This window comes from Acanthochromis polyacanthus, chromosome 15 (assembly GCF_021347895.1).
Source record: "Acanthochromis polyacanthus isolate Apoly-LR-REF ecotype Palm Island chromosome 15, KAUST_Apoly_ChrSc, whole genome shotgun sequence".
Lineage (NCBI taxonomy): Eukaryota > Metazoa > Chordata > Actinopteri > Pomacentridae > Acanthochromis > Acanthochromis polyacanthus.
The window spans coordinates 3541030-3564662 of NC_067127.1; the positions used below are offsets into that span (position 1 = coordinate 3541030).

Consider the following 23633-nt stretch of genomic DNA (forward strand, 5'->3'; position numbering starts at 1 on the left):
TCTGTCTGTTTCCTGTTGTGTGGCTTTTTACTCTGTGTGCATGCTTTAAGCTCAGAAAAAGAAATAAGAGCGTGATCTGTCAACTTTAGAACAAATACAGTGGCGAGAAAAACTTTAGGACGCCCTTAAAGTTTGACACAATCTCAAAAATGATCATGAAATAATTGTGGAAAAATTTTTTGTCGTCTTAAAAAGTGTGGCTGCATTAGACAGACACAAACAAATGCAAATTATGTTCTTGTTTATTGTTTACAAGAAAAACTAACAAAACTAAATTGTACCAAAATGATCCAATACTCAAAATGTTCTGTTTTTATGGAACCAATCAATTTACAGTGTTTAATGACTTTAAAAAAAAAAAAAAAGATTTGTTTAGTGGCTGTGATTGGACTAAAGGAAATTAGACCTGAAGAGTGATTCTTAATGAAAATTACATGCGGTATTGTATATGTTTAAATATCTTAATGCAGTTGTATCTGCTGCACTTCCAACAATCAATTATTTTCCGACTATTTTGACAGCTGATAAGTAGCTTTCAAAGTAAAAACAAATGTAAAAATTCTCTGATTCCTGCTTGTTGAATGTGAAAATTTTCAGATTTTCTTGTTTTATTAGTCTACCGGAGTAAACCGGATGTCTTTATAACTGTAAAATTGACAAAAAAAAAGGACATTTGAGGATGTCATTCTGGGCTTCGGGAAAGACTGATTTACATTTCTCAACTTTTCCTGACATTCTGTTGACCAGAGAAGTAATAGGTGAATCCAGAAAATAAAGGATGGATTAATCAACTGTCATCCCCATAAATTAATACCTGCCCTCAAAAAAAAAAAAAAAAAAAAAAAAAAACCTGCCCTCACAGAAAAATGACATCTGCTTTGAGTGCAGTATCAACAGTTACCTCTAGAGAGCGCCATGCACCAAACTAATCAACCTAAAGCACATCCAGTGTCAGTATTGACACAACAAATTATGTATTTAAAAGTTCTTGTCAAGGCCAATCTTTGTAGTACAAAATCTCCTCTTTGTGTTTTTATCGACTAAAGAGGAATTTTATGCTGCAAAGACTAATTACTAGATCTGTGTAACTCCTTGTTTTAGCTTTAGAAGTCATTTTTCAGAGCTGGAATGTAAGAAAGTACATTTACTCAAGTACTGTTCTTAAGTATTTATAAAGTCCTTGTTCTTTAACAGCCTGTTTGAACAGGAGGGAGGACAAGTTGCAAACAAAAGCTGAAAAAACGGGCTTAAGTTTTCAGACATATTTCTCCTTGAAGCCTTTGCTGCTCTGTGTGGGGACGAAGCCAGGTGTTTCATACCGCTGATTGATCCTCCTCCATCACTCAGGCAGGATCAGGTGTGTTTACCTGTACTGACTCACAAAAGGAAGACTGACGTGGACTTGACGTACAGATGAAGGTTTCCTTGACAAACAGTTCAGGAGAACAACAGCATGCAGGTGAGAGCTCATGTTGTATCAGAGGCTCTGCAAACCCTCACAGCTATTCTTACTTATTCTGATTAAAATAGAGCTGCCTCATTTTAGCTGCTGAGAGAAAAACTAGCAGAAAATGTTTGTGTAAGTTTGTCTTGGTCCGCCATATTAACTGAAAACACCTGCGTGGGTTGTCAAGGCAAGAATCCACTTTTCCATTATTTTTAGGTGAGGGACGTCCCTGTGAACATTATTACGACATCCGTTTTTACTTTGTCAAAACAGAAAACTTCCCTGAAAATTCAGCCGCCAATATTCGGTATTACTATCTATATAAATGTAACTCAGTGATGTTACATGTCAGTTCAAGGTAGAAGACAAGCTAACTACCTGTAGAGGAAGTTGTCAAAAAATGAACTCTTACTCATCAGTTGAGTTGACGATGTGCTTAGAAATTACAAACGGAAAAAATAGATGCATGATAATTACATAAATACACATTTGAGTCCATCAATGGATAATCAATTCACGGTTGAGCTAGCTTGAGGCCATATTAGCCGCGATTATAAAGCAGTGGAAAAGGTGCCCTTATAGCTCAACTGGTTGAGAGGACGACTCATAAAAAGAACTGCATCAGAGATACACGTTCGATTCCAGCTCGTGGACATTTACTGCAGGTCTAATAAAACCAACAAAACGGATCCCCCCAAAAAACACTGCAGTTTGTCATCCAAAATGGGGAAGAAATGTGATCCAAAAACATCATAGTTTAGTATGTCATCCAAAATATAACCAAAGACGTCATATTTTAGTATGTCGTCCAAAATGTGACCAAAAATGTCATAGTTTAGTATGTCGTTGAAATATATTTTAAAAAAATGTCATAGTTTAGTATGTCGTCGAAATATATTTAAAAAAACGTCATAGTTTAGTATGTCGTCCAAAATATGACCAAAAAGTCATAGTTTAGTATGTCGTCCAAAATATGACCAAAAAAGTCATAGTTTAGTATGTCATCCAAAATGTGACCAAAAACATCAAAGTTTAGTATGTCATCCAAAATATGACCAAAAACGTCATAGTTTAGTATGTTGTCCAAAATGTGACCAAAATTTCGTAGTTTAGTATGTCGTCCAAAATGTGACCAAAAACTTCATAGTTTAGTATGTCGTCCAAAATATGACCAAAAAAATCCTAGGTTAGTATGTCATCCAAAATATGACCAAAAATGTCATAGTTTAGTATGTCGTCCAAAATGTGACCAAAATGTCGTAGTTTAGTATGTCTTCCAAAATAAAACCAAAAATGTCATAGTTTAGTATGTCGTCCAAAATGTGACCAAAAAAGTCATAGTTTAGTATGTCGTCCAAAATATGACCAAAAAAGTCATAGTTTAGTATGTCGTCCAAAATATGACCAAAAAAATCCTAGGTTAGTATGTCATCCAAAATATGACCAAAAATGTCATAGGTTAGTATGTCGTCCAAAATATAACCAAAAATGTCATAGTTTAGTATGTCGTCCAAAATGTGACCAAAAAAGTCATAGGTTAGTATGTCGTCCAAAATATAACCAAAAATGTCATAGTTTAGTATGTCGTCCAAAATGTGACCAAAAAAATCATAGGTTAGTATGTCATCCAAAATGTGACCAAAAAAATCATAGTTTAGTATGTCGTCCAAAATGTGACCAAAAACGTCATAGTTTAGTATGTTGTCCAAAATGTGACCAAAAACGTCATAGTTTAGTATGTCGTCCAAAATATGACCAAAAAAGTCATAGTTTAGTATGTCGTCCAAAATGTGACCAAAAAAGTCATAGTTTAGTATGTTGTCCAAAATGTGACCAAAAAAGTCATAGTTTAGTATGTCGTCCAAAATGTGACCAAAAACGTCATAGTTTAGTATGTCGTCCAAAATATGACCAAGAAAGTCATAGTTTAGTATGTCGTCCAAAATGTGACCAAAAATGTCATAGTTTAGTATGTTGTCCAAAATGTGACCAAAATGTCGTAGTTTAGTATGTCGTCCAAAATGTGACCAAAAACTTCATAGTTTAGTATGTCGTCCAAAATATGACCAAAAAAATCATAGGTTAGTTTGTCATCCAAAATATGACCAAAAATGTCATAGTTTAGTATGTCGTCCAAAATGTGACCAAAAAAGTCATAGTTTAGTATGTCGTCCAAAATGTGACCAAAAATGTCATAGTTTGTATGTCGTCCAAAATATGACCAAAAAAGTCATAGTTTAGTATGTCGTCCAAAATATGACCAAAAATGTCATTGGTTAGTATGTCGTCCAAAATGTGACCAAAAAAGTCATAGTTTAGTATGGGGGGAGGCCACCACCCACCTCCCCCCCTACTTTCCGCCCTGACTCTGCCCTGGCTCCACCCATGTAGTCACTTGGAAACTACGATGTCAAATGGACGACGAAATCATATTTTCTTATCTGATCTGTAGCTCAGTGAGTTAAGGGTTTACCTGTGGAGCTGCAGGTCACTGGTTCAAGAACAAGCCTTTCTTAAATTTTCTGAAAAACTTAGACAAAGGAAGAAAGCAAAATGCCAGTGGTGGGACTTGATCCTACTACCTTCCACTCAGTAGTCTCTTTTCTTATCCCCCTGAGCTACTCACTTAGATATGAATTCTACTTTTTTTTGCGCATTTATCATCGATTTTTTTGTCCATAATCAAACCAAGAACACAGAAAGAGGAAATGTTTGAAGAAACAACTTGATGTTTTCATTTCAGACTAGAAAATGCTTGAAGACCTTTCTCTGTTTTTGGTCTTTTTGATCGTTTTATCGTCTCTTCTGTTTAATTTGATCTTCTGAAGTCTAACTGGTGTCTTTTCAAATGTTTTGTCTTTAGTTTGATTCTTCTTAAATGTTTAGTTTTGCTCTTTTCTCACTTTTTATTATTTTCTGTCTGATTTGATTTTGAAATGTTTTGTCTTTTTAATGTTTAATTGTTGTTTTTTCAAATGCTTTATCGGCTTGTTTGAAAAATGTCCTTTTCTTTCCCAATGTTTAATTTTTAGATTAAATCTTTGTTCAGGTTTCTCTTTTTAAATGTTTTACCACCTTTTAATGTTTAATTTTCTTTTTAAATGCTTCATTGTATTTTCAGTTTAATTCCTATTTAATGATTTATTGTCTTTAAGATTTAATTTTCTAATTAAACATTTAAATTTTTTTAATGTTTTCTTTTTAAAGGTTTAATCTCAATGTTTTGTATTTTTTAAAAATGTTTAATATTCTTGTTTAATTGTATTTTTTAAATGTTTATCTAAAATATTTCATCTTTCTTTAATATTTTTGTTTTTCAAAATGTTTGATTTCATAATTACATGTTTTGTATCTTCTGTTTAATTATCTGATTAAATATTTTGTATGTTTTATTATAATTTAATTGCATTTAATGTTGAATTTTCTTTTTAAAGTTTTATTGTATTAAATCTTTTTTCATTTGATTTAATTGCTTTTTTAATGTAGTTTATTTCTGTAATCTTTTTTTTCTGTCAAGATTTTAACCCCAACCTTAAAAATGAAACAAACCCTTAAATCACAATAAAAATACTTCTGATGTCACAATCATGAGTTAGTCAGTTATTCAGTTTATCAATTCAACTTTATTTGTTTAGCACCTTTCACACAGACGACAAAACTACACAAGCAAAGAGGACAAACTATGCTAAAACTATTAAAACTCAAAAACATTAAAAAAAAGATTTAGCATGGTCATAAAATGTGTTGTGTTCAGGGGATGGAGGGAGTTTATTGAAGTCTTCTTGGGTTCACACGGTAAATCATTTAAAACAGAAACTTGATGTTCAGTCTAAGGAAACTGCAGAGCAACAGAAGAACCAACGTCTCCTATTTTCTCCTTTAATGAGTCGACTCTTCTGGTGCTTTCAGACCAAAGAACTACAGACTCTTCACAACCTGCTCAAACTCTTGGTACAGGACCTCACCACACATCAACAAGGTTTCCTTCTCATTTCTACTCTGAAGCTCACCTTCTTCTGCTCAAACTGCTGACAAATGTTTCTGCTGCTCTAAAGTCTGGTCTCCAGAACTTCCTAAAAACTCTCAAAGTCTCTTCTGCTGCAGGTTGCTTTGTAGAACTGTTCCAGAAAACCTCACTAAACCACATGGAGAAGCCTCAAGATATTTGTCTAAATGAAACCATACAAAAACCAAACTAGTTCAACCCAAACGCTAAAGTCTCCTGCAGCCTACCAGAGAAGCTCTTTAAACAGAGAATCAGGACAGGAACTCTTACCTTCTGGACAACCAACGTTGGTTCACAAACAAGAATACAGAATGTGTCTGACCAAAAACCTCTAAAGACTCACTACAGCCAAGATAAAGACACAACTCAGCTGCACCAAATCCACTAATCACTGCACACATTAGCACCATGTGCTAACTGTGGCTAAAGGACCACATTTACCAAGACTACTATTCAGTACAAAGCCCTAAAACTACTGATGTTACGCTCGAGCCACTTTGCTCGACACAGTGCCGAGAAGCGAAAGTGTTCCGAAACGGTGTTTCGATCCCTGCTTCAGCACGCCCACAGTCACGTGACTATCCAGAACGAGGCCTCGTTACGTCACATCGCGTGTCGCGGTGCTTCGCACGAACTTTGAAGAGGTTGGACATTTCAATCTGTCCAGGTCTTAAAGGGCATAGGCAGTGGCGGCTGGCCCATAGGGGGCGCTGGGGCTCCGCCCCACCAGCTGTGGAGGGGATTTTTTTTTAAATTATTATTATTATTTTTTTAGTCAGCTTCAGTTTTACTTAATAGTATGTGTGTGCCTACATGTATTTTAAATCATTTAAACTACATTAACACCAACCGACAACCGAATTTCCGCCGAACTACAATATGTCATTCTCCCACAGGGAGCTCGGTGCCCCTGACCTGCAGCTAAATAGCCAATCAGGTTATGGTTGCTCGGGGAAATTACTGATAATTGGCCTATCGGCGTCACCAAATTTAACGCCGATGGGGCGCTGGAAATGTCGCCCCAACTGCTACGTAAAAAGCGTGAACGTTTATGATCGCTAGAGCTTCTTGAGGAGCCAGCGATAGTTTTTTTCGTAGTGCGACTCCCAGACTCCGTCCTACATCGGAAGGAAAAGAGGAGGGAGAAGATTCTTGTATATATGAAACCTAGAGAGAGACAAACACATGCACACAGAAAAATAGACACACAGCAACAGAGACTCACAGAGGAACAAACACACACAGGAGCAGAGACAGAGTGTCTTTTAAGTTTATTTTACATTCAATGGGCAGTATGTAATAATATAGTTGTGGGTTGGTTGGTTGGTTCTCAATTCTTTGTATGTTACATTTTTATAGGAAATGTTCTCTTTAATTCTCTCTTTAAAAATAACTCAACCCACATTGATAGCATAACATCTAATATGTCTGTAAATTGTTACTTCTTCTGTGAAACTGGAAACTGAAATTAAATTATTATTATTGTGGACCTGTAGTCATTTTCCGACTGTTCATTTGAATGCTTATGCTAGATTAGGCAGGGAAATCTGTTGGCACACCAGCCCCACCAAGATTTTTTTTCACCAGCCGCCACTGGGCATAGGGGTCTGATTCACTCCTCAAACTGTGGGTTTTTCAGAGGAGGAGATCACGCTAGTGCATTTGCCATTTGTCATTTTGAGAGAAGTTAGGGAGAGTATACATTTAGTTAGAATTTAGTTTAGATATATCTAGTTGCATTTCATACATTAAATAACACACAGATACATACGCATAGATTCACTCATACACAACACATTCATTCATAGAAACACACTACACATATATGCACACAAACATACATATATAACATTTTAAAACATTTATTGCAAGTACAAAGCAGTGTGAGACAAGCAGTCCTGAGGCTTTTTCATTTTTTTCCACTTAGATGCAGTTCTGACACAGGACCAGCAGATGTCACTCTTCTGGTTGTGTCAAATGCTTCGAAGCAATGTGTCATTCTTGAAGCAGATGTGTCAAAGTGGTTCACTGCTTCATGAAGCTTCGATTTCACCATCACTACCTAAAACACACCAAGAAACACATTAAAGAGGATTTTACTGCTGGAAGCTGCAAGCCAACGCCTAAAGAACAAACTAAAGCAACAGAACCAAATCCGGTTCAGTGAAGAGAAGGAGAGGAAGTGTTTGACTGCAGACATAAAGCAGGAAGACACTGAGCTGCTCAGGTGTTCCTGATTACACCAAGCAGCCACCTGGACAGCCAATAGGAACACAGCTTACTGGAAGTCCAGAGGGCTGGCTTAGTGAAGGAAATTTAGTTTAAAGTTGAAACAGAAAGTTAACAAAGAAAGTTGAAAACCACCTTCTGATCCCTGAAATCTCTGAGTTTTCACACAAAGAAAACCTGAACATGTCAAACTGGTTGCATAGAAGAACCTTCACTGTAAAAACATCATAGTATGGTGTGTTGCTCAAAAAACATTACAACCGGCTGTCTGGGGTCACTGAGGAGCAAAAACAGGACAAACGCTGGTTTCCAGGGGGTTAGGAGGGTATTTATTTGAAAGAGTAAGTTTACAACAACACAACATGTGAGCAGAAAAATCACAAAGTCTGTCTTTAGTTCAGCTGAAAATATTAGTTTTTGTCTTTTTTATTGACCAAACTTTTCAGGAAGTAGATGAAGAATAATTAAAGCTCTCGTGTAGAAGTAAAACTTATTTTGGATCCTTGTGGAGAGTTTAGTCTTAAGAGTTTGTAAAGCTGTTGAGTTTTTAAGAGTCACATGGATTGTTTTGACATTTAATAACTGAGTCCTGAAATAAAATTACAGTTGTGGATTTCTGTCATTTAGTCTGGACTAAACAAATAACAGCAGCATAAATCTGAAACGTCTTTATGAGGATTCTGGATTGAGGTTTCTCACTTGATAATGATCAAAACATGAAATTTAGGTTGGTTTAAAGGAATTTTCCACCTTAAGTCTTTGAATGTTGACTTAAAAGGTTGGTTTCAGGAAGTATTCCACCTACAAGGTCCTCGCACATCCACCTTAAAGGAACATTCCACCAAAAATCCATGGACATGTACATAAAATGTTGGTTTAACAGAGTATTTCACCTGAAATCCTCAAAGAGACCTGAGGGGCTGGTTAAAAGGAATATTCCACCTAAAACCTCCACTAGGGCAGTATGTGTAGCAGCGACAGCAGAAAGAGGTCCTCTCTGGGTGGAAGAACGGCGTCCAATTAGCAGCTCTCTTTCTGCCCTTACCTTACTCACTAAACTCAAGGTCCATGGAGGACTCCAGTAGTTGACGTTTCCTGCTGCAACCTTGTTTTCAGCTTCAATCCGAGAACATGAAGTACATCATCGGCGGCGTAACCGATGGAGGGAAAACCAGCCTCACCAAGTGCCTGATCAAGAACCTGTCCAACTGCTGCGTGGTCCATCAGGATGACTTCTTCAAGCCCCAAGATCAGATTGAAGTTGGTGAAGATGGTTTTAAGCAGTACGATGTCATCACTGCTCTGGACATGGACGCCATGATGAGTATGTAGAACCCGGTGAAAAAATGTCAGTTTACGCTGTCGTCCAAAATGTGGAAAAAACATCATAATTTAGTATGTCGTGCAAAATATCACTAAAACGTCAGCTTGTCGTCCAAAATGTGTAAAAAAAAAACAATCTCATAGTTTAGTATGTTGTTAAAAATATCACAAAAATGTCAGTTTAGTATGTCATCTGAAATGTGTGAAAAAAAAAATCAGTTTAGTATGTGGTCCAAAATATGACCAAAAAGTCATAATTTAGTATGTCATCCAAAATGTATATAAAGACATCATAGTTTAGTATGTCGTCCAAAAGTGGAAAGAGGTGTCCAGGTCGCTCAACTGGTTGAGAGGACTGCAGGTCATTCTTCCTTCCTCTGTACTTAACTATTGAATAAAACCAACAAAAGAGCCCAAAACACAACTTTGAAAAAAACGTTATAATTTAGTATGTCATCCTAAATGTGGAAAAAAAAGGTCATAGTTTAGTATGTCGTACAAAATGTAGAAAAAAAAAACAGTTTAGTATGTGGTCCAAACTATTCAGATTCAGAAAACTTTGACTTTTAACTCTTCACCTACTTTCACTGACAGTATCAACAAAGTAGGATGATTAACACTGAGAAGATAAATACCAAAACCTTAGTTCTATTCTTCAGTCTGACGTTCTACAAAAACAACATTTCTATGTACAAAATAAATAAAAAGGAGCCAACATTAGTCTTGATGAATTTTAATTACATCAAATGGATTCATGTAAAAGTGGAAAAGGAGGAAAACACTGGGTCTCATCACCACCATCATGTTCAACACAACAACACATATCTGCACATGTTCTGTATTTAAAGCAGGCAGCTCACAGGTCACCTATACTCCAAGTCAGATTTAGAAACAGGAAAGTAGATGTGTGTGCTTTCAATGTTATATATTTCTCATCAGAGCGGGATGGGGGGTGATAAATGAGATGAATCAGTGATGAGCAGTGGATTTCAGGGTCTTTCATGGCTGCCAACTGCCCTATAGGTGACCTGGAACGCTCCCTTCATCAGTCTGTCTCTCAGATCACACATCCTTCGCTCAGGATCGGCAGGCGACGGCGCCGATCACCGAGCTGTCATGGCTTCAAAGTCCGTTTGGCATCCTGGCAGGTTAAACTCCCACCGAGCACTGTCCTCTTCTTTGATTGGATAAAGGAAGTGGGATGATTGGCTGTTTGATTGCTCCATGCAGATTGTGATGCTTCAGCAGCTGGAAATGTTTTTTGTGCTGACATGCGTTATGTTGTGCGTTCTGAAGTATCCAAAGATTCATTCATGACCGCGCCGTCGGACAGAAGGAGGTCCGTCCGACGTTGAAGTTGCACAGAAGATCCAAAATGGAGTCATGGTTTTAAAATCGCCCTTTTGGCTGTTGTGTGAACATTGGCACTTTTATCTTAGTCTGCGGAGACTCGTGCACATCTAAAGGACACACGGCAGTGCAATCTGCCACAGCAGTCTTTATGGAAAAAAAAAAAAAAAAAAACCTGTCACTGCAACATTTTCTCGTATTTTTATGCTGTTTCCTTGATTCAAGGAAGAAAAACAAAACAGAGAAGGAAGCCACTTTTCTCTACTCAAGTGTCCTGGGTTTAAAAAAAAAACTAAAAAAAAAAGAACAAGGGAAGAAACTGGGATATACAATCTTTTCTCACTGTAGACGGTCTCAGCAGATTAACTCTACTAGGCTTCAGACACACAGCTCCAAGGCCACCTTTCTCTCTGAGTCCCAAGCAAGCAAGAGGAGTGGAAAGAAGAAGGTAAATTAAAATAAAAAAACAGAGAGAAAGAAGAAGGTTAAAAGTCAGAAGTTGTATCAGTGAAGACAGTGATTTAACAAGAGTGGACAGAGGAAAGCAGCCAGCGTGGATCTACATGCAGAGGGGGAAGGATTTCAGCGCTACACCAAAGCCATGCAGCAATGACAGAAGCATCCTGGAAGCAGCGACTTGTTCAGACACACTCAGCAACAGCACGGAAAGGAGGGAAATGGTCCTCTTGTTGGGGGATTTAGGGACAATAAACAAAAAAAAAGGCAAACAAAGCGTTCATCCACTCAGTAACACGATAAAGCGGCCCATATGCCATGCAGACCGGCTCCCATCAGGCCCGTGTGGCAGCTCGGGGGGGACAGTGAGGGGACGGACAGGACGGTGAGGGAGGAGGAGGAGGGCGGGAGGCTTTCAGAGAGCTTAGAGAAGCAGGGGAGGCGAGGAGTGCACAGCAGGATGGACGACATCTGTTACACCATGTTTTGGGTTCCCATGGAGACAGGACTGACATCACCCCCCTCCCCGCCCCCCTCTTCACTCACCACGCGTTCACTGCATGGTAGCAGACAGACGAGGGTGGGGGGGGGCAACGCTCAGCTACTCTGCTGAGGCTCCCCGCTCCTGCTTTTAGACTTTCTGCCCTCCACATCTGTAGGACAAAGGCAACGTTTGTGTTACATCTGCAGAGTGACAACAGCATTTTCCATTTTACCTGCGTGCACCATGGGGTCAAGATAAATACACATGAAGCGACTTCAAAAAACAGCAACTAGAGAGTACAAAGGCAGAAATAAATAAGGATCTAGACGCTGCAGCGGTTCTACTAGTATCGGCACAGGAAGTAGTGCTCGTCTTTGATTATAACTTAATGATTACGGTCTGTACAAGATCCTGTCAGTCTAAATTAATCACCATCTGCTGTCAAGTTGTGGTGCGTCAGTAAATATCAAAAGAGATGATGGTAGCTTCATTCACAAAACAATCTGCAACTATTCTCAACTTGCAATATTCACTCCTCCTTTAATAACCGCCAAAAACTGCCCAACTAATGAAGCGACTTCAAGAAAAACTGCAATTTGAAACAATGCAATTAGAAAATCGCATTTGCAGCAATTTAGGACATGCATTATGCAGCACATCTGACCTGCAGTTAAAACCGTAGGGTCAGTTTTACAAATTCATGCCGTCCTTCTTGTGTGAGAGTCGCTCCAGAAATCTATCACACAGTGAATGTTCAAATCACAATATCAGCCAGAAAAATTCCAAATATTTCCCCCCAAAACGTTCAGCTCCGGTGTTTAAAACTAAAAACCCCACCGTGTTCACACCGTTTTTCTACTGCCCTCTCTGTCAACTTCCTCTAATCCACCTAAAAACGCCTCTCGGATCATTTTGGGAATGAAGCTTCATCATTTTGTCACCAGCCACCAGAGGTCAGTTCAGAACCACCAGATCACAACCCATCAAAGCCAAAATGCTCCAGTTAATATATATATATATATGTATAAAAGAAAATACAGGAAAAAGTATCAAATGTACAATGAAGCAAACACAGTACACACCATCAACAGAAACAAAAAGAAGATAACCATTTTGATCACAGCAATCAAAATGTGCATTTCAGGTCAGACAGAACAAAGCCATGCAACTCAAACAGTGAAAACAAAAGGATTTTCCCAAACAAAGTAATCAAAAAGTGGAAAGTGAATCTATTATCTGACGCATTTTAAGACTTAAATGTGAGGAAATCGCTGCTCTAAAGCCCCACAATGCTTTGCTTTTTATCAGAGGCAGCTGTTTTTGACATGAAGATGGATCCAGGTGATGCATTCGCTGACTCTCAGTGTGTTTTGGCCTCGTGTGACATTCGATTCTTGACTAAGTTGATAGTAAAACAGAAGTACTACACTGTATGTGACGCATAAAGCCACTACAGCAGATAATAGTTTAGTGTTAGCCAGTGAAACAGATTTGATGAGGAAACAATAACATGACAAAAAGCTTCTGGACGGAAAAAACATTCATCAAAGTCCCACGTCACAGAACAGAAAAGGAAAAATAAATCATCAGCCAGCACCACAGCAAACAGAAAGGAACGACACCACACAGAGACAGATAGTGCTCTGATAAATACATGCAGAGGAGAAGGGTTTGTTCTTTTCCATCCTCTCTTTTAGTCGAGTTGAGTATCGAGGTCAGTGAGCCAGAAAGCTCCCTGTTATTCACACACAGCCGTACTCGTACCACAGAGACTGGTTCTCCTCTGGGCTCAGTGACGGGTCCGAATTATTCACCTGACCGGCATCAACACCCTCGTTATACTCTGTCAGGCTGGCTGAGCTGGATCTCACCTGGCCGTTTGACTGGCTGTGAGGGTTTTGGGTGGAAATGTGGTTGGGGACGGGAGCAGAGTGGGTCTTATTAGTAACAGGAGGCCCACTGATGTTGCTGACTAGGCTGGGGTTAAGAGACAGGAAGGGGAGGTTTTTGCCTTCAGACTCGCTAAAGATGGAGTCCATGAACACCGACTCTACAGTGAAGGAAGGGCCGAGGAAAGACTCGAGGGTGGAGAGGTCGGGGTCCTCCAAGCTATGGCAGGGTAAGCTGTGTGACTTGGGCAGAGGGGTGGTGTTGGTGGTGGTAAAGGGTCCCTTTAGGTTGGAGCTGTTGGGGTGGTACTCACTGGGTGTCGGCTGGGAGCGAACCCCAGCCTTGGTGGTAGCAACGGGAGGAGAAGCGTCGACGGACACGGGCTGCCGGTTGTCCTTGGACAGCATGTCGTGGATGCTGGTGCGTCTCGTGGTGCCCTCGGCGGTGGAGATGACGCTGCTGGCCCGGGGCAGCGTGGAGGAGGCCGAGTCCAGGCGCTCGGAGACGGACATCGCTTTAGCCTGCGAGGACAAGCTGGAGCGGATCGGGGCCGAGCCTTTCACACGGGTGCTCTCGGCCTTCCGGAGGGTCGGGCGCCCTAGCTGTCCCGAAGACCTGGGTGGGCGATCACCGCTGACGGGTGCTGCTCTCCCACTGGATGAGCGCAATATTCCTCGACCCTTTGTGGAAGTACGTTCCTTCGGCCCGTGCTCAGAGGAGGTGGAGAGGCGAGGAGAGTCCACAGTGAGGTTCTCCTGACTGCCGGACTGCGGAACAAGCAAACACAACAGTTAAACCATCACATAATATCAGAAATCTTAACGGATTGATCATGTTTAACCCTCCTGTTGTCCTCATTTATGGGCACCAAAAAGTATTGTTTCCTTGTCTGAAAAAAAATCCAAAAATTCCTCAAATTTCTGTAAATTTGCAAAACCTTCAGGAACAAAATTCCAATAATTCCTTAAAAAATTTCCTTAAAAGTTTTATTTCAAAAAATCCCCAAATTTGGCACGAAAATTCTTGTAAATATTTTCAAAAAATGACTAAAAATCTTCAAAAAAATATTAAAAATATCTAAAATGATTACATGTATATCAGTAAAATTTCAAATATTTTCTTTAAGAACATTCACATAAAAATCAACCAAAATCCAGTGAAATTTGCTGGATTTTGGTTGATTTTTTTGTGAATGTTGTAAAGAAACATTTTTAACATTTCTTTTATCCACCCAAAAAAAGATTTCCCAAAAATGTTGAAAATGTAGATATCAGATGTTTCACTGTGAAAATATTTATATTTTTTTTTCACATTTTCAATTTTAAACCGGGTCAATTTTGACCCACAGGACAACACGAGGGTTAATACCCCATTGTGTCTTGAAAATTAAAATTTTGAAATTCAATAAAGGTTTCAGTAATTTTTTTAAAAACAAAAATGCCAGGTTCTCTGTTTCCAGTTTCTCTTTCTGGCAAAAAAAAACAAATGTCTTTCCGTTTTGGAAAACCAGCAATTTTAGGACATCACTGTGGTCTTTTTGACTAATTATGAAGTGAATAGATATATGAGAAGATAATAGAGATTATTAGCTCACAAAATGGTTAGTTCATGCTCGGAATTGATCCTAAACTGATTGATAAAAGCTAAAATAATCTTCATGATCTACATTATCATCACAACAGCTACTGACATAAACGTCATTTACAACCGAGTCAGAGGCCTTACCTCTGCAGGGTCAATACCCTCATCCAAGAACTGCTGAAGTGAAAGCACCTCGCTGCCTGGAGATCCTGTCTTCCTGATCTGGATCTGTCCGGGGCTGCCGGCGGCGCTGGACGGGTCCAGAGACCGGCGCAGCTGCAGGGGGCTCTGGTGGGAGGACCGGGAGGAGGTGGGCTGCTGGACGGGGCTGCTGCCGCTGCTGGACCACACCTCCTGGTCCAGACTCAGGCTGAACTCACCGCTGCTCTCACTGTGAGGCCTGCTGAGGCTGCCGTTCAACGTGCCTGTTAGAGGTGGAGGCAGGGATCAGATTTTGGGGAAAAGTAGTCCAAGGCCCTTCAATGATGATTATATTCACTCCTTGACACATGCTAGTTCCAAGTTTCCCTACATTTTAAGACTACGGAGTGAATCAGCTTGTTTAATAATAAGTTTAGGTGGTGGTGTAGAGTCCTGTTCCTGTTGTGGGAGCAGAGAGTGACACCATCACGTGCAGGGAACAAATACGAGTTGTAACTCTCACAAGACATGACTTTTCATGATATTCCACGATCAACATCAGGACCGGTGTTTCAGATCTCAACAGGTTGATTCAGGAAGAGTCAACTTCCATGTTTGCAGTGGAAGAGCCAGCAGCCTCTAAAAGCAAAGATGATGTGTCAGATTAATTAAAAAAAAAGACATTTTTTTCTTTGTCCTTGGAGGCTGACCGTTCTTCCACCGTGTCAGGTCAGGAGCACACCAACAGCATGCTTCACTTTTCTACATTCACGAGGCTCTGCATGATGATTTCCTCTCTCAGGATCAGACTGTCAAAGCAGAGTTCTATTGTAACGTTCTGAGGCGTCCTAGAGAGAACGTTCAGCACAAACAGCCTAAACTGTGGCACCAAATGATGGCACGTTTTTTGGCTGTACAAACTCAATATCCAAATTTGTCTGTCTGGGACTTCTTCCTCTTTAGCAAAATGAAATTCAAGTTGAAGTTTTTCTGTTTCGACACAGTGGATGATAGATTGTAACTCCCAGGAGCACTGGGAGCAGTGTATCGCTGCACACAGTCACTACTTCAATAGAAATGGTATTCAAAAGTAATTCAGATAGTGTTTTTCCTTGTAAAAAGCAAATTTTTTGATGGGACCTCGTTTGTCTTTGCAGGATGAGATCTAAGCTTATTTATGAAATGGGTTATAGATCCGTGCTCATTTATTTATCTGCTCAGTTACACTCTCCACCCAGTGTTCACTTAAAAATGACAGAAACAAGGAAAAGTCATAAAAGGCCAATCATCAGCGAATTATAAATAAATCAGAACCTATTATGAATTTTTCTTTTTTATGCTATGTTGCACAAAAGGTGTGCATGTCCCACTTTCTAAGTAAATTAATGTCAGTAAAACTGCTAAAACAAAAGAGGAAAACATTGACTTTGAACATTAAGCATCCTGTTCCATGGAGAGGAGAAAAAAGAAAGCCTTTATCTTTAAATCAGGACAAACTAATTTCATCAAATTTTCACAGGAGACTACATGAAAGCAGGTCTGATTAAAAGATTGAAAGAAAGAGATAAAGACACAGAGGAGTCTAGAGCAGTTAGAAGACAGACACAGAGGTGGAGGAAGAGGGTTTCAGGACGGAGAAGCATACCTTTGCCCTCCAGAGGAGAAGTGAGGTGGGAGTTATTGTTACTATTGCTACTGGTGGTCCTGTTGCTATGGAGACTGGAGGGTCTGGAGGCTGGGTGAGGGACGAGAGGGAAGACGCACAACACATACACACAGTTAGGATTCATATACATGTACCCACAACCGACATGCACCAACACAAGGAGTAGCACGTAGCTAACAGAACGTCTCCCGCTGGGGCAGCAGATGGCACATGCCAGGCAGAGGGACAGGAAGGGTGGCTCAGAGCCAGGCTGCAGCCACAATATGTCCAACCGAAAAACAAAGAAACTACCAACAGGGAGGCCGGGAACACCTAAACACAAGGACCAAGCCACTTCAGGGAAAAGGGGGAACTGATAGAGACGATACTGGGAACAGAGGACGACAGAGCGAGAGAAGAAATGTGAAACAAAGGAGGAGGAGGACAAAGAAAGGAAAGCAGTGTGACCTTGCTACTTCCTGCTTCCACAGGCAAAGCTTCAACTGGAAACCAGTGACCGTGAAATCAACTCAAACTGGTTTTCAGGACATGCATGGCACCAAATCAGAAATTAAAATGAATCTCTAGACTACTGATCGGTATCAGTTACTACATCGAGGAAACCAGCCCATAATTTCTGACCCAGGGTGATCTCCAGTGCCGAGCAACAGTCACTTACTACAGATGTTACAGGGCACTCTGCACATAACGCTGGGCTCAACAGGGGACGGACACAGAGCCAGCAGGCCTGATGAAACACACACATATGCACACAATGCAACACACCCAGATGGAGACATGTTTGGAGGGACACTCCACTGCTCATTACTGTGCAAAACAAGCAGAGTTTAGTATGCTGTACTTCTTTAAAACACAGAAACACAGAGCATAAAAGCAGCTTTAAAACAAATCAATAGATACCTCAAACCACCATTAGTGACTTTGCAAATAACATCTCCAGAAGATGACCTAATAGCTGATACATTATGAGTCAGACTGGAGGGATATTCAGCCATTACTGGAATGAACCAGGAAATGAGTCTCACAGCAATATATTTCATCTTACAGATGAATTCTGGGAACTCATCAGCGAGGCAGAATAAAAACGAGGCACTAATGCGGCAACAGCGTCCTGCAGAACCAGTTTAATGACCATGTGGGACAACAAAGGGTCATTAAAAGTCAGGTTAAACACAGTGCTAACATACTGCAGAAGTCTAACTGTAAAAGAAGCAATAGGCAATTAAAAACGGATGGCGCTGAGGTGTAGACGTAGCATAAGTGATGGGAATGTGTGTCAGTAGTTTGGTGGCTGTTTAACAACTGGGTCATCTACATCAGAGCAGCACAGAAGTGAGTCGTCGTCGCCCGGCTGCAGATTAACTGCCCTGGATACCGTCCTAACGCCTGAATTAGAGTCAATCCTTCTTTCAGTGGAGGCTGATCTCTCTCTCTGGTTTGCTCTCTACTAAAATTACTTCCCAATTGTAGATTAGGTTTAGTGGAAGTGCAAGAGGGCAGCCTAAAGATTAGCAGGGGGACCGCTGAGGACATGACCTCCTTTTAGGGTCTGTTCTCCTTTGAAGGCCTTCAGACTCCTGGGTGCTGCTGAGAGGCTGCATCTGACACGTGTAAATGTTGGTGTCATGTGAAGTCTTACCTTGACTCTTAGGGTCATCTGAGCCGGCAACGTCCTCACAGGAGGCGATGTCTGTGGAGATACAGAGGAGAGTGATGCTGCAGCAAAGTCACCAGTTACAATTCAAATAACTCTAGTCCTCATAATAAAGGAATTGATGCTGCTAAAGAAGCAACCAGCCAATAAAACCAGCATCCCAACCTTTGACCTGCAGTCTTAGTTTTGCTCTGCTGCGTCCTGCGCTGGGCAGCGTGAGAGCAGCGCAGTCGATGGCGTTGGTGGAAAAGGCGAGCTCCTTCATGCGCTGCCCGCTGCGTCTGCTGCTGCCCGTCATGCCGGCGTCTCCGGCTTCAACGCCGTCTAGATTCTCGATGCTGCCGGCCCACTGAGCCCCAGGACCACCAGCCACCGCCATGCTCTGCAGCAGGTCGTTCATGGCTAAAGGGGTGGATGGAGGAACGGGAATAAGAAGAACAACTAAATTAGACACTTTATACGTCTTACCTCACAATGAGCTGTGGCCCAGAAGTTGTAGCTCTCTGCTTTTTTTTTGCCGGAGACATTTTGTATCCTATTAGCCATAATGAAGGGGATGAAAAATTGCCTGAAATGAACTACTTGCTAAAGAAATCCTTAAGACTGGAGAACTACTTGTCTAATTAGTGGTTTTTCTTGTTCACAAGGGCCTAAACTAGTAGCCTCATGAGGACCAAAGCTCAACTCCCACAGTAAGCACAGTATATTTAGCTTTTTATCAAAATAAATAGTAAATATAACTCAGGACTCAGCCACACGTACACAGGTAATTTAGTAAAATGGGTTTTTTCCATCTTTAGTCTCTAAAAATATCTGTCCACCTGTAAACACAACTGAAGACAACAGATGATAGAGCCAATGTGACACCTCTGATCCTCCATATAAGTGGAAAAGGAACTCTGTATGTGTAAACATGTAAAAATTACTCCATGTACGTGTGGATATGGCCTCGGTATTCAATAATAAACTCATCCTGCAGCAGACAACAAATTCAAACCTTTGGCAACACAAGACACATGCAGGCAAACAGTGTTGTGTAAAAACCATTAAAGTGCATAAAGATGGCAGCTGGTCATTCTGGCCCGTCTCAGCCAGACACTTCAGGACACGGCCGTCTGTCTTTATGCACTTTGAGTCGTGTGCGGCGGCAGAGAAGCATGACGGCATGCAGAGCTGCTCTGAGCAGCAGCAGCGATAAATCCATGTCAGCAGAATAAGATCTGAAATGCAGCACTCCGACAGAGGAAGAGAGAGAGAGAGAGAGTCAGAAAAGAGAGAACAAAGGCTCCATTTCAAGTCCTCCATGGTGAGTGCGAGCGTCGACCAGGCGGTTGATGATTTTTTATGACATGCTGCAATCAAATGAAAGGCGATCCAGCAGCCTCTCACCTGGACTCACACACAAACGCACACACACCGAGCCTTTCATCCACAAACAAAATGAAACCACAGAGCACGCGACAAAACTGCCCGATAAGTCGCCCATTCGATTCATGTCGTGACCAAAATGGAAAGATAAGCTTTGGTCCGGAGATGGAAATCAAGCAGCATCACCCTACAAGAGACAGAGTGAATCCCTGCTTTCATAGCATTAAGCTAATTTTTAGACAAAGTCAGTGAAGTCTGTGATACTCTAAAGTGACGCTACACTGGTGAGAGCTAGCAAAGACTCTACAGGAGAGAGTGGAGGCGGCAGGGCGGAGGAGGTGATGGAGGCGTGGGGATGACGGGGAAAAAACTACGAGGAAAAGTCACTGATGTCGCCAGATAGAGCAGGAAATCTGAAACTTGATTCTTGTGCAGACGTCTGTTCTAAGTGAGTGTTAAATGTGTAATAGGGCTGCTGTAGCTGAAGCCACCCTGACATCAGTGACTGCTCCTTCTTTGTTTCTCCCAGCGTGACAGCGAGGAGGAGGAGGAGGAAGGCTAGCGTAGCGGCTAACGGAGGTCTTACACATGGAGCGCCGGTAGATGGCCTTGGCCTTGTCTTTGTCCTTGGATCTGTTCCTCATGAAAGGCAACCTTTTTATAGCTGTCAGAGCACAGCCAGATAGACAGATAGATAGGGGAGAGAGAGCGACAGAAACGAGCCCAAGGGACGTGGAAGAAGAGAAAACAAAGGAAAGAAAAGAAGGGCAAAACAGAGGGATGTGGTTAACGTTGTCACAAACAGGGGAAGAGATGTAGAGAGAGAGCTGGACAACAGACAACAATGCAATAGACACAACCGCTGGAGTATATGATTAAACACAGGTGGATGAATCACTGCAAAGATCCAGTCTAAGGGATTCCAATCTGCACAAATGCATGAAAACACTTTAAAAATACCAGCAATGCAAGACAAAGTTAAGGGAGCTGAAAAAATGTGCAGAAATAGGAATTCAGCACCACTTATTTCTACCAGCATTGTTGATAAATTCTAACTTTAAAACAAAAATGTCTGGCTTTAAATGGACTGAAAGGCCTCCAAATGACTTTTTCAAACCCGAAATATACTTTTTAAGGGCAGACTTTTCTGTACAAAAACACATTATTCAAACAAATACAAAACAGAAACCCAATACTCAAACACACACACACACTCATTCTATCAACACACTCATGGTAATGGTCCTGACCGCTACATCAAAAACTGGTTTCAAAGCACGACTGCCGACACATTACCACACCGAGATGAGACACAGAGACGAAGAGTATTAAAGGGTGCAATCAGGAGAGTGAAAAGGGGGAAGTTCAACAGCAGCAGGGACAAAAAAAAAACAAAAAAAACACAAAGAATAAGAAGCTGAAAACTGTTTCCCGCATACTGCACTGTAATTTCTCTGGCACAGATGTTAGGAAGTTAAAAATCTGTGTTTTCTTTCTCTTGCAGTGTTGAATGTAATATAAAACAAATGGTTCATATCATTATAATCCACACTCAGGAAAAAAACTGACGAGCATTTTGATTTTTCACCTATTTTGCTGCATTTTACAGTAAATGTAACTGAATATGAAAGGAGTGAGAATGCATTGCACCTTTTAATAGCTGTGATGCTACGTTAGAGGGCGTTTCTTTCTCATTTACAGGTGAACTGCACAGATCAGGAGGTTAACATGTAGAAGAGCTAAAGAGCTTAAACATGTTGGAGGAAGTTAATGAAGCAGACCTGGAACAAAATTTTACTTCAGTTTTTTTTTTCCAGTATTTGAACAACATGAGGTGCATTTGATTTTTAAGTTAATACCTGATCACCATTAAGCCTCTGAACAACAAAAAGGTATGTAATATTTTTAAAAAAAATGCCTGAATGAAACCATTTATCAGCCAGAAACTGATAAAATCATTGGATTTTCAACTTTTCAAGAGAAATAATCATGCAAGTCATACATTTCCATTAAGAAAATTAAAATAAATCTATCCTTGGAATCACAACATTCAAATAAAATCTTTACATTTTACATTTCTCATTTACAAAGTTGCCAAGGATAACACACATAAAAACAAAGACTTAAACTATCTATGGCTGGTGGAGCCTCTATTTTTTCCAGTGCAGATAACATCTGTGGATAATTGAAAAAAATTTGGATTCAAGTTTTTTCCAGTTGTTTTGAAATAAATTAAAAAAAAAAAAATCTAATTTCCATTTTCCAATTTTATGATTTATGCCATTATAACTTTGTTATACTTTACAAAAAACATATGTGGCATCATGGGGAAAAAAAAGCAACTAAAAATGTTACAGGATCAAAAAAATGCCCAGAAATTGCTTACAGACTGTCAACGATAAAACTGGTGGAGCTTTCTGCTGAAACGTAATTTCGAAAATTATATAAAAAGAGGAGTTAAAGTAACTCACTTGTGTTTTTTTTCTTCACAAGCACAGCCAATAAACTAAGAAATAAAGTGCACTTCATGTTGTTTCAAACTAAATAAACTCTTCTAACCAGGTCCTAAGTTAGTCAACCTTGTGGTTCTGTGCAGCTTCACCGTAACCTCTATGACAGCTCAGTGACACGACAATGGACTCACGAAAACATGCCCTGAGAGACGTGACAGTCGAGTCATTAGCCCCGCCCACCCTCCCCGTCCGCAGCATACCATTGGACGAGCCCTGAACCTGGGCATGAGGCTGCTGCCCTCTCCTCCCTTCGCAGAGAGAGATAAAGAAGCAAAGGAGCGGTTAGGGGGAAAAGGAAAAGTTCATTCAACACTCAAACATCCAAATCCACACACGTTCTGTCACATTCTGGCTACTAAAGTGCCACTAATTTGCATTTACATCCTGTCACAGCTTCCTTTGCTGGGTACTTCATTTAGTCACCCATCTATGTGTGCTTCCTTTCTACTCACTGCTGCTCCTCTTGTGGGACAGTGTGTCGTCCAGCGAGTTGGAACCGGAGCCGACAGACGAACTGTCCTGGCTGTCCGGGGGAAACACCAGAAAACCGTCGCCGGACTCCGAGCGAGACGGAGTCAGTGTGAGCGAGCGCATCCTCTCCCGGCTCTTCGGCTTGATCAGCTTCCTCATCTTCAGAGTGATCCAGTTGCCACGCCTGTAAAGAAAAGACAAGAGAGAGCAGGAGACTATGAAGAACAAAAGAAAACGGGACGTAAAATCAATACATAAGACATAAAAAAGATGTGTTCTAACTGTCTGACTTGTTCCGTGTGTTTAAAGGCTTTATTTCAACCTCTGAATCCTCCAAATGATACTCGAAGTGAAAAATGTTGCAGCATACAGCTTTGTAATGCTCTGCAGACTATAAATATTTTATGCATCTGCTCCCCAGGCTGCAGTGTTTTCTAGTATTTCCCAGCAAGCAAACTGCTCCGATTCACATGTGAGTCATTACGATGCTACAACAATGTCATTAAAACTAAATAACTTAATTTCTCTTGTACTTTAGATGTTTTTGTGAACTATTTTTTGACTCTTGCAGCTGGATGAAGCTGGTGTTTACCTCCGAGGAGGCGACGGGTCGTAGAACTTGTACTGGTCCATGATCTTCTCCTCCAGCTTCTCCTTCTGCCTCCTCAGCTCATTCAGTTTGTCTCTGAAGGTCGAAAAAAGGAAACGTGGTCCAGTAAAACAAACAAGAATGCATATAATCTACATGTAAATGCAGATAAATGGAATATTTACAGACAGCAGCTGATTCAGACAACATATTTGCAGCCGTGTATAATCAGGGGTTTACATGTATTGTCTCTGCTCGACGTGGAACAGGTCCTTGCTCTCCATCGTCTGCTCCAGCAGTGTGCGATTCTGCAGCATTAGAGTCTGGATCTGGTCCAACAGGTGACGGTTCTCCTCCTCCAGGTTTCCCTTCAGCTGGCTCAACAACTAACACAAACATACAGATATTAAAGAGACGCCAGGACACCTGCCTCAGCAACAAATATGATCAATTAAGAGGGATAAA

The 23633-nt window shown here is 40.7% G+C and overlaps 1 protein-coding gene across 7 annotated transcripts in view; it reads right to left on the bottom strand.

Annotated features, from left to right (window-relative positions):
• Positions 1-9722: 9722 nt before the first annotated feature.
• The window catches only part of ccdc88ab (coiled-coil domain containing 88Ab), an 84702-nt gene continuing 70791 nt past the window's right edge, over positions 9723-23633 (bottom strand). Inside the window, exons 27-38 of one of the 7 annotated variants that reach the window (XM_051959501.1) lie at positions 23409-23554; positions 23172-23264; positions 22561-22763; positions 22309-22356; positions 20182-20259; positions 18393-18629; positions 18213-18263; positions 16553-16642; positions 14959-15191; positions 13499-13952; positions 11358-11464; positions 9723-10765 (exon numbers count right to left, since the gene is read on the bottom strand). In XM_051959501.1, the coding sequence (XP_051815461.1) occupies positions 11409-11464; positions 13499-13952; positions 14959-15191; positions 16553-16642; positions 18213-18263; positions 18393-18629; positions 20182-20259; positions 22309-22356; positions 22561-22763; positions 23172-23264; positions 23409-23554 (1689 nt within the window). In that variant the 3' untranslated portion in view covers positions 9723-10765; positions 11358-11408. Of the gene's footprint in view, positions 10766-11357; positions 11465-12995; positions 13953-14910; positions 15192-16552; positions 16643-17231; positions 17309-18202; positions 18264-18392; positions 18630-20181; positions 20260-22308; positions 22357-22560; positions 22764-23171; positions 23265-23408; positions 23555-23633 lie in introns of those variants that run through there. The other 6 variants (XM_051959500.1, XM_051959502.1, XM_022195747.2 and 3 more) reach the window with 6 other exon arrangements.